The 14,859-nt window shown below is 39.5% G+C and overlaps 1 protein-coding gene across 3 annotated transcripts in view; it reads right to left on the minus strand.

The window, feature by feature from the left end:
* Positions 1-14,859, minus strand: part of MITF (melanocyte inducing transcription factor) — a 182,440-nt gene that overhangs the window by 6,724 nt on the left and 160,857 nt on the right. For 2 of the 3 annotated variants that reach the window (XM_032211776.1, XM_032211775.1), the window contains exons 4-8: positions 9,505-9,591; positions 7,528-7,623; positions 4,017-4,134; positions 1,619-1,777; positions 119-175 (exon numbers count right to left, since the gene is read on the minus strand). In XM_032211776.1, coding sequence (XP_032067667.1) covers positions 119-175; positions 1,619-1,777; positions 4,017-4,134; positions 7,528-7,623; positions 9,505-9,591 — 517 coding nt within the window. The remainder of the gene's footprint in view (positions 1-118; positions 176-1,618; positions 1,778-4,016; positions 4,135-7,527; positions 7,624-9,504; positions 9,592-14,859) is intronic. The other variant, XM_032211777.1, reaches the window with a different exon arrangement.

The following is a 14,859-nucleotide window of genomic DNA, read 5'->3' on the forward strand; positions in this document are numbered from 1 at the left end:
CCTCCCATTATTATGAGAATGGGTTATATAAGTTCTGAAAATCACAAAGACTGTGGGCTATTGATTCTTGTCTATTGTTTATTGACCATTGAAAAAAAACACAAAACAAGCAACTTACTTAAATTGTGATTGTCTTTCTTTTGTCTTTCTTTGGCCAAAGCTCTTGCCTCTGATTCTGTGGGAAATACACATGATATGCATGTTAATGAAGTAGTCAGAATTAGTATAACATTAAAAGGCAACACTCGCAAGGTAAACTTTGATATTTCTCTGCTGCATTCTACTTCATATATATATTCTGACTGACATACCTACAGTATACCTACAGTATATATCATGTCGGAAAATTGTTTGTCCTTCCCCCCCCCCCTTTTTGAACTGTGAGCCGCCCTGAGTCCCCCCAGGGAAAAGGGCGGCATACAAATAAAGGGAAATGATAAAGGGAAATGAGTATACACCACCTATACGGCACCATAGCAAAAACTTCTGGTATATTTCCATGGCCTAATATCATGGCTGTTCAATCTGACTTATTAAGGATATAGGTTCAAGTTTAAAACTACGAAAGCCTATAGCTGAAAATAATGAATGTTTGGCATGATATTGTCTTTGTTCTTTTTTTATAGTACGGCTAGCTGTCATTAAAGGACCAATTTTAACATTTAGGGATATCTTTAGCAAGAAAATAGAATTTCTGAATGCAAAAGCGGGATTCAAACCCTCGGTCCATGAGGTGAAAAATAAACTAAACAAATCGCAGCTTGTAGAAAAGTAGCATACGAGAAATAACATTCAAATACTGCTTTTCCCTTTGGGTCTGCTGGTTCAACAACTACTCAGAAAGAGTCATACTGTTATGCTAGTATAATGTTGTTGGTAATTGGTTTTCATCAACAAATGTGATTTGTGAAATCTCCTATTTTATGATGATTCCAAATGTTATCTTTCCTATTTCAGGAAGCCACAGATGCAGAAATAAATACAGAGGTGGAGTTTGTTAGATAGATATTTGTCACAGAAAATCAGACCTGCCATTGCTAGAATCTTTAGAGTAGCGAGAAAGAATATGTAAATTGATTGGGGTCTCTTTTTTATGTGGATCTGGCATGCTGAAGAGTACTAATCATTGGAATCTAGTGTAGCTTTAATGATGCCATCTTAAAGGTTAGAAATGATGAATCAAAATAGAGCTGGAAGGGACCTTGGAGGTCTTCTAGTCCAACCCCCTCCTCAAGCAGGAGATCCTATACCATTTCAGATAGGTGGCTGTCCAGTCTCTTCTTAAAGACCTCTAGTGACGGAACACCTATAACTTCTGAAGGCAAGCTGTTCCACTGGTTAATTGTCACTGTTAGGAAGTTTCTCCTTAATTCCAAGTTGCTTCTCTCCTTGATTAGTTTCCATTCATTGTTTCCGGTGCTTTGGAAAATAAGCTGACCCCCTTCATCTTTATGGCAGCCCCTCAGATACTGGAATATTGCTACCATGTCACCCCTATTCTTTCTTTTCTCTAAACTAGCCATACCCAATTCCTGCAACCGTTCTTCATATATTTTAATATATCCTTCATGCATAGTAACATATTAAAGTAACATTTTCAGTTGAGGCAGCAGCTAACCTGAGGATAACGGGCTGCATTCAGTTAAGCCTCCATCTGCCAGAATATTTTCCATCAGTAGAACAGGAAAGGAAGAGATTCCTCCTTTTTCGTGTACCCCTGTGTACCCTGCACCCTCAAAATCTTCTCCAGAAGGTTGGGGAACGAGACGGCCAAGTCCTGTTGCACAAGTATAAAAGTCATTTTGTGCAACGTTGGGTTTTATCCATTAAAATATTAGGTTTGCTCCAAGGAAGCAGCATACTGTAATCAAGCTAATACTCCCCACCCCCTAACTACTAATAAAAAGGCTACCCATATGTTTTGTTAACCATTGGATGAAGATCAACCACGCAGTGAAACGTCTGTTATTGGCTATTCCTAGATTATTTCCAAATATGGATAATAAAGGCCTCTTTATTATAAAAGCATAATAATGAACAAATGCTGCATCTTCCTTAATGAAGCTGCATCAGACACAACGATGCCTTATCCTTGCTGGGTTTTTTTCCTCTCCTGTCCCTTCCTTAAGAAAAGAAAGGCAAACACTATACATTAACAAAAATATTTTCTGCACTCATGACTTGCCCATCGATTCAAGGATGCTGTTGTAGGACCATACAACGTGACTGGTACAAGGAACTTTCTCAGAGAACTTGACATTTCACATTTGAACACAGCATTGTTTATTTTCTGGCTATGCTATGTGAACTATAGTGTATATATGACAAATGACCCTTAAGCAAATGAATAGTGAAAAAGACACTTGGTCATCAAGCAAAGCCTCATTTTCCTTGTCGCTCTGTACTTTCTATTTTGCCCACCACTCATTCTGTTTCATATAAAGTTGTTTTACATCAGAGGTATCAAATTCAAGGTCCGTGGGCCAAATCCGGCCCATGGGGCTGGCCTGGAAGTAGCAAAGGACCAGCCCACAGTACCTCTGACAGCCAAAATGGGGCTTTTTTGATTGGCAGGAAGCCATCTTGGCCAAAAATGGTGTGCGGAAGGCCTCAGGCGACCCCACACACCCCGTTTTGGCTGGAGGGTGTTGCAGGACACATCTGTCCCATCTCCTCACCGCCCACCCCCGTGCAGAGAAGTACAATGCTGATCCGGTCCTCAAAGAAATCCAGTTTAACACCCCTGTTTTATACCAAGTTAGGCTTTTTGTCTACCAAGCTTATTTCTGTCTACACTGTATAATCCTTGTATCTCAGCTACCACAGACAAATTAACCTTCCTTCCTTGTACTTCTTTTCGTTTTTAGGCTCAAGTTGGAATAGCAGTTGACTGCAATTCTCACTTGGTAACCTCAGGTCATCCTGATCTTCCTTGCCTTTTCTCCCAGCTGGCTTGCTTTTTTCCCCCTGCCAAGTGCAGAGAAACTATGGAGGCTTGCAAGAGAGGACCTGTTCTGTTGACGGCATCAACAGGAGGCACTGCCTTTGCTCTTCTGAGAGAGCAGAGAGTTTGCTAGCGTTGTTTAGGAAGTTCAGCAAGAATACTGTAAGAACCTGGCAAAGATCCCAGCTTCAATCATCGTTGGTGGCAGGTAGAGAGCATATTCTATAGAAGGCCTCAAAGCACATTATTGGTCAGAGTGGAGACCCCAAGATTAACTGTAGCTCCTTTAAAGGTGTCAGACCTAAGAATCCTTCTGAACTGGAGGTTCCTGAGTAAAATTGTTCTGAATTATTTGTGGACTCTGGGAATCTTGTCTTAAATAAGAATAGAAACAGCTGCCAAAAACGAAAGAAATCCAGGAGACTCATTTTGGGAGCTGGAAAGTATCTATTTAAAGACTGAAGATTAGACCCTGTTTGAGAAAGGGTGCTTGCCTGGTGAATTTTAACCCTTTTCTCTTTTTGTTTTATTTCCTTCCCCATCTAGTTTGTGGTCTCCACATTTCTCCCCGCTTTTTTTCCATTTACTTCCCAGGGCAGATGTCCCCTGTCTTTCCTCAGTCTTCCTTACTCCTATTTCTTTGAGTTTCTGATGGAAGAATACAGGGAAATCTCCGTCTTCGTCTATATTGGAAAGTCGAATAATTTTATAAATGGAAAACTTCATAGGCAATTAATTTTTATAAATAATTATTAATTCAATTTTTAGCATCCTGGCCCTATATTGCATTCAAATGATACAGATTAACAGAATTGGAAGGGACCTTGTGGGTCTTCTAGTCCAACACCCCCTCCTGCCCAAGCAGACCCTACAATGACACTGGCATTTCTAAATTGATTGTGGTGAAGCTAGTCTCTGAAAATTTTTTTTGCCTGCCCCCATTCATCTTTCTTTCAATAAATATAGTAGAAAGTGTTTAATACAACAGGTTGTTTATATTTCTAGCATTGAATTGCATATATTTCTTACGTGGCTTGTTTATTATACTTTTAAAGACAGAGTTCATATTTACCTGTGAGTTCCCTTTTTATATTAGGAAGGTTAGCAGGGCAGGAATTGCTGATGTTAAGTCCTGGAGGAGGCAAACCTTGATTCCCATAGAGGTCCACTAGATTGCCAGAGACAGGTAACTGGAAAAGATAAGAGATGAGATGAGATGTTATCTCCCTGCAAAAATCCTTGATAGTTTTAAAGCTGAGGTTTGGAGCAAATATTACCAACATTTCTGTATTGTTGCTTGACTATTAATATAGCTCCACCAGAAATGAAGGTTATATCTTGATGTCTGAGATGTACTTCAGAGAATGCAACCAATATATGGGTTTTGGAAGCCGGCACTTAAACAAATTAGCCATCAACAAGTACACAGACATAAACATCTACTATGCACCATTTAATACAGACGATCAAAAAGGAAACTGAAAGACCAAAATACTTGCTCACCAGCAATCAATATCCCTATGAGCAGAGACTCATACCAAGATTAATATTAGACCAACAAACAAAAGACTACAATCAAACTATACCCTAAGAAGGAACCTCAAAACAAGCTAATAGTAAACAACAGCCCAATCAAGAAACCACCACCAAGACTACTTTCACCAACCCTGACAGAGTAAGCCACTAGAATATAAAATTTAAGCAAACAACCAAACACTGATAAAGTTACCTAATTTGGTAATCAAACATCAGCAAGAAAACAACCAAGCTCACAGAGCACATTGTACAGATCCCACATGGTAGGATTGAGTTGTTCAGGGTGTAATCTATAGTTGTCTAATTAATTCACTGTTTTCCAACGAAGGGTATGTTTCAAATACCAGTTTGGATGTTTAAACCTCTCAACAGCCTCAGTCTATTGAGTCCTAAAGCTTAATTTATTCTACAAGAATATTTAGCTAGGTATTAACATGACTTCGGAAGACCTATTTTGTAATTGCTGACTCTTCTTAATATGGCACACAAAACACAATTGCATCAAGGTCACTGAGATATGGCACTAAAACTTTGAAATTTGTTGGGATGGTTCTTTTGTTTTATAGTTTTTAGCTTTTAGAAATAAAAACAAAACATATTACTTTTAGACCATCTGGGATGAGTTTGATCCTGTGACCCCCGAGGGCATGGACAGGATTATGGGGAGACTCAGTGCTGCCACTTGTGTGCTGGATCCGTGTCCCTCTTCTCAGCTTCCTGGGAGGTGACACGAGGCTGACTCCAGCGATTACCAATGCTTCATTGAGAGAGGGGTTCTTTCCCACTGCCTTGAAGGAGGCAGTGGTGAGGCCCCTCCTTAAGAAGCCTTCCCTGGACCCAGCTTCTTTAGCCAACTTTTGTCCGGTCTCCAGCCTTCGCTTTGTAGTGAAGGTTGTTGAGAATGCGGTAGCACGTCAGCTTCCCCAGTCCCTGGATGAAGCTGTCTACCTGGATCCATTTCAGTTGGGTTTCAGGCCCGGATACAGCATGGAGACGGCATTGGTCGCGTTGGTCGATGATCTCTGGCAGGCCCAGGACAGGGGCTGCTCCTCTGTCCTGGTCCTATTAGATCTCTCAGAGGCTTTCGATACCATCGACCATGGTATCCTACTGCAACGACTCGAGGGGTTGGGAGTGGGGGGCACCGTTTTACAGTGGTTCTCCTCCTACCTGTCGGATTGGTTGCAGTTTGTGTTGACTGGAGGGTAGAGATCGACCCCGAGGTGCGTCACTTGTGGGGTGCCCCAGGGGTCGGTTCTCTCACCCCCTCTTGTTCAACATATATATGAAACCACTGGGTGAGATCATCCGTGGTTTTGGGGTACGGTATCATCAATATGCTGATGATACCCAACTTTTCATCTCTACCCCAATCCACACAAACGATGCCCTCGACGTGATGTCCCAATGCCTGGAGGCTGTGCAGATCTGGATGGGGAGGAACAGGCTCAAGCTCAATCCCTCCAAGACGGAGTGGCTGTGGTTTCCGTCATCCCAATTTGTGCATCTTGTTCCATCTTTGATGATAGGGGGAGAAATTTTAGCCCCCTCAGAGAGGGCCCGCAATCTGGGCGTCCTCCTGGATATGCGGCTTAGTTTAGAAGAACACCTGATGGCCGTGACTAGGGGGGCCTTTTACCAGGTTCGCCTGGTACGTCAGTTGCATTCTACTGTTTTGGTCTCAGTGAGAAAGATTGTTTGTAGAGAGAAAGAGATTCATATTTATTGAGGTAGCCTTTTTTTCCTTGTTGTCTTACTTTGTTTTGAGTGAGTCTTTTTCAGTGTATGAGTAATTCTGAGATAATGTGCTTGCTGATGGACCAATGCTGTATAGTGCAAATTATTTATATCATATTGAATTACAAACAGAGTAGATGACTTTAGAGAGTATTAAAAATTTGTCACAAATATCATGTACTCTGTCATTCTTCCAAAAAGGCTAATGTTGCTCATCAGCTTTGTCATCAAGTCTCCCAGCTCACAAATCCAGTGTCATATGAAGGTTGACATTTTGATTTTTTTTAAAATAAGAGATAACTTTTTAAAAGGTTTTTTAAAGGTGGAATCATATTCTTTCTGTATTAATTCAGCAAAATTTCATAATTGTAGACCCATAGAGACTGGTTGAAATTTTCATCATTTAGGTGAATATTTAATAATAATATAATAAATATAATATAATATAATAAATTAATATAATATAATATAATATAATATAATATAATATAATATATAATAATATAATAATATAATATAATATAATATAATATAATATAATATAATATAATATAATATAATATAATATAATATAATATAATATAATATAATATAATATAATATAATATAATATAATTAATATAATATAATTAATATAATTAATATAATATAATTAATATAATATAATATAATAATATAATTGGTGGAAAATGGATTTTAAAATTGACTGAATTAGCAGAGATAGCAAAATTAATTGTTTTGATTATAGAGAAAATGGATTAGACATGTTTATAAGAGACTGAAATCCATTTGTGGATTTTCTATGTGTTAAATACCATGACAAATGGTTAACAGAGGGATTTGAGGATTAGTTTTAACATACACACAAACACATAAATTTATGTGTTTGTGTGTGTGTGTGTGTGTGTGTGTGTGTACTGTACATGTATATGTATGTGTATAAAAAAAGGATGTTGAGTCGGTGTGGTTGTTTATGTAATATAGAATTCCTATTAAACAGAGACGGAAAAGTTTATAACTATTATAGACCCATTATGCAAGGGGAGGGGAATATATTACATTTTTCATGTACCTTTTAGTATTCAGCTGTGATAGATTTTTTCTTATGTTTAATATTAGATATATTTATTGGGAGGGGGTTGTAAACATGGATTTTGTTGGTGTTTTTGTTAGTGTTAATCGTTTTTTCTTTTTCTTCCTTTTCTTTGTTTTACATTTTATCTTTGGTGATAAAAGTATAAATAAATATGTTTTAATGAAAAAAAGGTACTAAGAGTGAGAATTAAAAGACACAACAGAAAACCAAATACCGTATTTGCAATTTGTAGAGCAGGATCCATCAAACCAAAGATTTCTTCATTATAACTTGATTCCAAACTGATTATGTCATCAATTACCTCATCCATCTGTAACAAAAGATAAGGAGTATCAGAAATCTTAATTAGGACAAAAAGTGTCCTTACACATCAAACACTTAAAAAGGAAAGACCTCCTAGATATACAGATCGTCCTCAACTTACAACCATTCATTCAATTACAATGGATCTGTCAAAAGTGACTATGACCATTTGTCACACTCGCAACCTTTGCAGCATCCCCCATAGTCATATGATCAAACTTCCGATCCTTGGCAACTGCATGCATTTATGACAGTTGCCGTGTCCTGGTATTATGGGATCACCTTTTGCGACTGTCTAACAACAAAGTTAATGGGAAGCCAAATTTTCCTTTAACAATTTTGTTACTAACTTAACAACCGCAGTGATTCATTTAACAACTGTGACAGGAAAGTTCATAAAATGGGGCAAAACTCACTTAAGAACTGCCTTGCTTAGCAATGGAAATTTGAGGGTCCATTGTAAATTGTCAGTTTTGGACTACTGACATGAGGTATTCCTCTACCGATTCCCAGATCTTAATCATATTATTCATAATAACAACATTATAAACAACATTTATAATAACAACATTATAAATAATATCTTGTTATATTGTTTCTATTCTGTTTTTAAAATGTTGTATTTGAGTTGGAAAGTTATATAAATTCCATAAATAAAAATATCCCAATTTATTTATTTAGGAGCCAGGGCATCGAACTTCTAAACCTTCTTTGATCACCCCCAATTTTTTAATATTAAAAAAAGATTTCCTATTTCAGGATTACGTGAGCCCTACTGTAAATGTTAAGCCTGGCTATAGACCTGTTGTGCATCATATTATGTTAAGGGGAGATCGGTGAGAAAAGAATAATTGCAAAATCAGCTTCAGCTTCAAAAAAAATATCCGTTATTTAATGCCTGGATTAACTAGTTACACAAACTCAAAGCAGCCACACAGATGAGGAAGTAAGGAAACAAAATTAATTTAAAAGAAGTAATATGAATCTAGTAGAAACCTAGAACCAAGGGACAAAATCCTCAAAAGTAATGCACTATAGTAAGACATCTTGAAAAATATATAGATATTTCCTATTCCTGGTGCTGACAATTGCTCATATCTTGAAAGCCGATAAACAAGGAATTAGTACAAATATTACATGACTATATGCATTTGTTATACAATAACTTTTTTAAATAACTACATATATATTTTCTCAGAGGACATTTTTAATATTTAATAAGCGTTTTCACTATACTTTTCCCAGAAATACCAATCCCAATATTCCTTAAACTGAAAATTATAACAGCTAGATTGTAGTATGGATAGAAACTCTTATTTTCTAATTGAGTAGTCTGAAGATTTTGTTGCTTGAAAGGAATTATATTAGGGATTTAAATAATTGGCATTCCTGTAAAGCAAATTATTTTTGGCTATTTAAAAAATGCATTTGCATGTTTTATTGACAGAACACAAATGTATTTAACAATTAGAACAGATCTCCATGAATAAATAATCCGATCAGATCAAAGACCACTGAGTTACTGGGATTTATATCCTAGTGAAAGCCTACAAAATTCAAGCCACAGTCAAAATTCTAACACTGTTTGTAATTTCTAACTGTTCTGAGTTTTCTCGCTGTTTCATGCCCAATATTTGTTAACTGGATAAAAGCATAACCAAGTACGCCATATGAAATGCCTGGCGGCCATTTTGACCAGGAACATATCTGTAGGATACATGCTATTTCCAAATGTGTAAATTATTCAATTGCTTTCTAACTGCATTTTAGATAGCGTAGTGAATGAAATGAATGAATCAATAATCTGAAATGAACAAATCTGAAATAGGCCTGGAGATCTTAACAATCACATAAAGATTCTATCAGATGATATCCAGAGTATACATACCTGCATGCATGACACTCGAGAATGTGTATTCAGAGACTGGCATTCGTTTTCGGCTCTGTTGTTTTGTTCTTCAAATTTATAAAAGCCCTGCAACCATGAAAAAAAGAGAACGAATGTAAGAACAAATAAAATCAGAATGGGATAGAGCGCAACAGCAGGATAAAATATCATTTAACTGATATTTAAATAACCAAAAGACTTTAGAACAGAAAGTTAATCCTGTCACAACAGAATAAATACATCAGATTTTAATAATGAAAATTAAGGAGATGCAAATACTGTAGTGGTTTGATGAAATAAATAGCACTTATGGCAATCCAAAACTACTTGCTGTACTCAAAAGGTACAATTAAAAAAATTGTTTTCTTCTACAAACAAATCAATATAAAAAAATCCTAGAAAGATGCATGCAAACTAGCCTTTTATTCTGATTCTGATTCTGGAAGATTATTTACTAGTCTGTGAAATCAGGTGGTCCTCACAATTTGTTCCCCAATAATTTTCACTACTATGGAGTTCCATACCTCAACAGACATGTTGTCCATTCTTGGTTTAATCCCTATTAAATCCAACTACACTAGCAACCAAGGGCACATCCTGCAGTGGAGAATTATGCACATTCATAATTCAAAAGTCACATCGTGTTCATTTGTTCCTATGGCAGAGTTTTTGGCAGCTAATGAGTCCTCCCCCCCCCAATTTTTAGCGCGCACTGGTGCTTTAATTCTCCTCACACAAATGGTTGTTCAAGTGATGTGATGGAGGTAGATCAATTGTGATAGCGAGGAACATTCTGGGGTTAGTTTGGCTACTATACCATCGACCATGGTATCCTTCTGCGACGACTGCGAGAGGTGGGGGTGGGAGGTGCTGTTTTACAGTGGTTCTCCTCTTACCTCTCGGACAGGTTGCAGTCGGTGTTAGTTGGGGGGCAGAGATCGACCCCTAGGCCCCTAACGTATGGGGTGCCGCAGGGTTCGGTCCTGTCCCCCCTTCTTTTCAACATCTACATGAAACCGCTGGGTGAGATCATTCAACGGCACGGGATAAAATACCACCAGTATGCAGACGATACTCAGTTGTATCTGTCCGCCCCGTGCCAACTCAACGAAGCGATGGATGTGATGAGCCAGGGTCTGGAGGCTATTAAAGACTGGATGGGGGTCAACAAACTTGTGCTCAATCCAGAAAAGACCGAGTGGCTGCTGTGTTTCCCTCCCGCGAATTGGCCAAGTGTTCCATCTGTCAGGCTGGGGGGGTCAAACTGTATGCCCCTCAGACAGGGTTCGCAACTTGGGAGTCCTCCTGGACCCACAGCTGACCTTCGAACATCATTTGTCAGCTGTGACCAGGGGGGCATTTGCCCAGGTTCGCCTGGTGCATCAGTTGCGTCCCTACCTGAACCGGGAGGCCCTCACAGCAGTCACTCGTGCCCTTGTGACCTCTAGGCTGGAATACTGCAATGTGCTCTACATGGGGCTGCCCTTGAAGAGCATTCGGCGACTTCAGCTAGTCCAGAATGCGGCTGCGCAAGCGATCGTGGGTGCACCTCGCTTCACCCACGTAACACCTATCCTCCGTGAGCTGCACTGGCTGCCTGTTGATCTCCGGGTGCGCTTCAAGGTGCTACTTATCACCTACAAAGCCCTTCATGGTAGTGGACCTGGGTACTTGAGAGACCGCCTACTGCCAATTATCTCCACTAGACCGATACGATCGCATCGATTAGGCCTCCTCCGAATTCCATCATCCAGCCAGTGCAGACTGGCAACTACCCGGAGGAGAGCCTTCTCGGTGGCTGCTCCGACCCTCTGGAACGAACTCCCCATGGAGATTCAGACCCTAACCACCCTCCAGTCCTTCCGTGCCGCTTTAAAGATCTGGCTGTCCCGGCTGGCCTGGGGTTAAGATTCTAACCCCACCCGAATTGTGTGACTGTTGTGTTTTCTTTTTAATATGTTGTATTGTCTTCATGTTGGAAAATTGTTTGTGCTCCCCCCCCTTTTGAACTGTGAGCCGCCCTGAGTCCCCCCAGGGAAAAGGGCGGCATACAAATAAAGGGAAAACTAAACTAAACTAAACTAAAACTACTCATAAATGGGTGTTCTTTGACTGGCAAAGACAGCTATTTTGTTGAATGCACAAAATTCACTAAAAAGTATCAATGTTGCCTAAGTTCCAAAAGTTTTCCTACCTGTGTTAATTGGCTTTCATGACAGGAAATTAGTCTAAATTTGTTCCTTTATTGTTTATCGAAATATTCATTGATTACAACTTTAAAACAGAAGTCCCCAACTCCATGGCCATGGCCCACTACCAGCCTTTAGCCTTTCAGAACCATTTAATTGAAACTGGAAAAAAATATATGAGATTTTAATTTTAGGATTTGATGCTTAGATAAGTTTATGATGATAGCACTATTGTTTGTTATGGTATATTCTAGTTCAAAAGATCATTGATTTATGTTTTTATCTGTATCAAAAAAGTCATAACTTCCATTTTTATAATTTTTCTTTTTGCTGTCCCCCCCCTTTTTTGTTATCTCATTTCCTTTTTAATTCCTTTTGATTTTTTTGAATTTTATACTTTTTTCAAATTTAATAAAGTTTTAATACCAAAAAGTTCTCTGTGTGTGTGTGTGCGTGTGTGTGTGTGTGTGTGACAGAAAGAGATGGAGACAGATTAGAAAAAATGAACTCTTTAAGCACCTTTTAAGCCAAAAGTGGTTCAATGACATAGGGTCAGTCATTCTCCTTAGCCCAAATTGAGAAGTCAAAAAACATTTACCCACCAACCCTTATTGGATCAGATTATGGTTTATAATCTTCAGTAAAAAGGCTTTCATCCAGCAGTGAACTGATTTGGATTGAAAGCAACAATAGTGGTAAGTCTATGTATTTTGCATCCATACCTACTAAAAGCCTTGTTCAAAGGGAAACTTTCATTAATGTTCAGAAGAGCATCAATAAGAAACTTTTCTTTTTTGTATGCCTTCTGATTTTGCAATACATTTATTGAGATGGATTAATGAGATTGCACAGATTTACTAAATGCAGTGGTCAAATGTTTACACCAAAAGAATCATTAAAATTAGTTATTTTATTTTAATTAAAATAAAAGTTAAAAATTAAGAATAAAAAATACAGTTTTTAAAATAACACACCATCCATTCTGTCTAGGTGGGGCTGGACATTGATCAACAGCCCCAGGCCTGCCGGAACAGCCAGGTTTTGGTGGCTTTTCGGAAGGCCGAGAGAGTGGAAAGGGTCCGGATCTCTACGGGTAGATCGTTCCACAGGACCGGAGCAGCTACAGAGAAGGCCCTCCCCCGAGGGGCTGCCAGCCGGCATTGTCCAGCCGACGGCACCCTGAGGAGGCCCAACCTGTGAGATCTTGTTGGTCGTTGGGAGGTATGTGGCAGGAGGCGGTCTCTCAGATAACCAGGTCTGAAACCATGTAGGGTTTTAAAAGTAATGACTAGCACCTTGAAGCGCGTTCGGAGACCAATAGGGAACCAGTGCAGCTCGCGGAGGATGGGTGTAACATGGGTGTATCTAGGTACACCCAATATCGCTCACACGGCTGCATTCTGGACCAACTGTAGTCTCCGAACACTCTTCAGGGGCAGCCCCATGTAGAGCGCATTACAGTAATCAAGCCTTGAGGTGACAAGGGCATGAGTGACCATTCGAAGTGCCTTCCGGTCCAGGTAGGGCCGCAGCTGATGCACCAGGCGAACCTGGGCAAAAGCCCCCCTGGTCACAGCCAACAGATGGTGTTCTAATGTCAGCTGCGAGTCCAGGAGGACACCCAGGTTGCGGACCCTCTCTGAGGGGTGTAAAATTTCACCCCCCAGGCTAAGAGATGGAATGCCTGGACTATCCTTGGGAGGCAACATCAATAGCCACTCGGTCTTGTCTGGATTGAGTGCAAGCTTGTTCGCTCCCATCCAGACCCTGACAGCCTCCAGGCACTGGCACATCACTTCCACTGCTTCGCTGAGTTGGCACGTCTGCATATTGATGATATTTGATCCCATGCCGGTGTATGATGTCACCCAGCGCTTCATGTAGATATTAAATAGGAGGGGGGACAGGACCGAACCCTGCAGCACACCATATTTGAGGGGCCTAGGGGTCAATCTCTGTCCTCCAACCAACACCGACTGCAACCTGTCCGAGAGGTAGGAGAACCACCGTAAGATGGTGCCTCCCACTCCCACCTCCCGTAATCGTCGCAGAAGGATACCATGGTATTTTCACTCTTTGCTCATTTCCCTGACGGGTTTTTTTCCTCTTTTGCCACCAGCATATACCATATTGATGTAAAATACTTTCATGGTGCCTTATTAATAAAAACTGCAATCATACATTATCAAGTTCATGTTTTCTATTTTTCAAGCAGCTTGTGTGTCCAACTGCATTCTCTAAGTTCCCTACCTTTTTGTGGCGTGCCAGTTACACCCTTTCCTGGATCAGGAGATCCTCCTCTTGGTCATTTATGTCCTGGTCCTATCTTGAATGGACTATTGCAATGTGCTGTAAATGGGGCTACCCTTGAAGAATATTCGGAAGCTTCTGCTAGTGCAGAATGTGGTCATGGGATCAATTTTGCGGTCCCCAAGAATGATGCATGTAACATCTTTGCTGCTGGAGCTACACTGGATGCTGGTTTGCTTCCGGATCTAATTACCTTTAATGTCCTTCATGGTATTGGGCCAGGTTACTTGAGGAACTCATCTCAATTCACTCACCTGGACAGGTAGGGAATGAATGTTATGGACGCTCTGGAATATCCTCCCTCCAGAGATTCACTCTCCTGGCCTCTGAAGGAAGAGTTTAAAGACCTGGTCCTACAAGTTTGCATGAACAGCACGCAACCCTGGTGATGGATGGTCCCATCTTTTAACTTATTTTATTCATGTTTTTATTGGCTTTTTTAATAGATGCATTACATTTTTATATGTTTTTAGGCTTTTGTGTTTTTTAACTATACACTTCCCAGAGTCACTAATGGTATCCAAATTTGACAAATGCATAAATATTGAAATTATGTGGAAAAAGATCTACATTGGATTCACTCATGGGTCTCTGCATGCAGTTAAACAGGGATTTTCAGAAATCCCAAAGTGTATGGGTCATAAGGATGGAGGGAAAATGTGCTTAACGGTTAATTGGTTGTGGTCAATTAGCAATGAAAAATTCAACTAAGATCAAGTCAGTGTGCAAGAGTTCTGAAAAGCTAAAATCCATAAAAAGATTTATGTGGGAACCTGCAAAAAAGTCAATAGTATAATGCTTGATTTGCATGTGTCTAAGTCCAATCTATATTTCAAATAGGGAGAGAATAACTATT

The sequence above is a fragment of the Thamnophis elegans genome, chromosome 2 (assembly GCF_009769535.1).
Source record: "Thamnophis elegans isolate rThaEle1 chromosome 2, rThaEle1.pri, whole genome shotgun sequence".
Taxonomy (NCBI): Eukaryota; Metazoa; Chordata; class Lepidosauria; order Squamata; family Colubridae; genus Thamnophis; species Thamnophis elegans.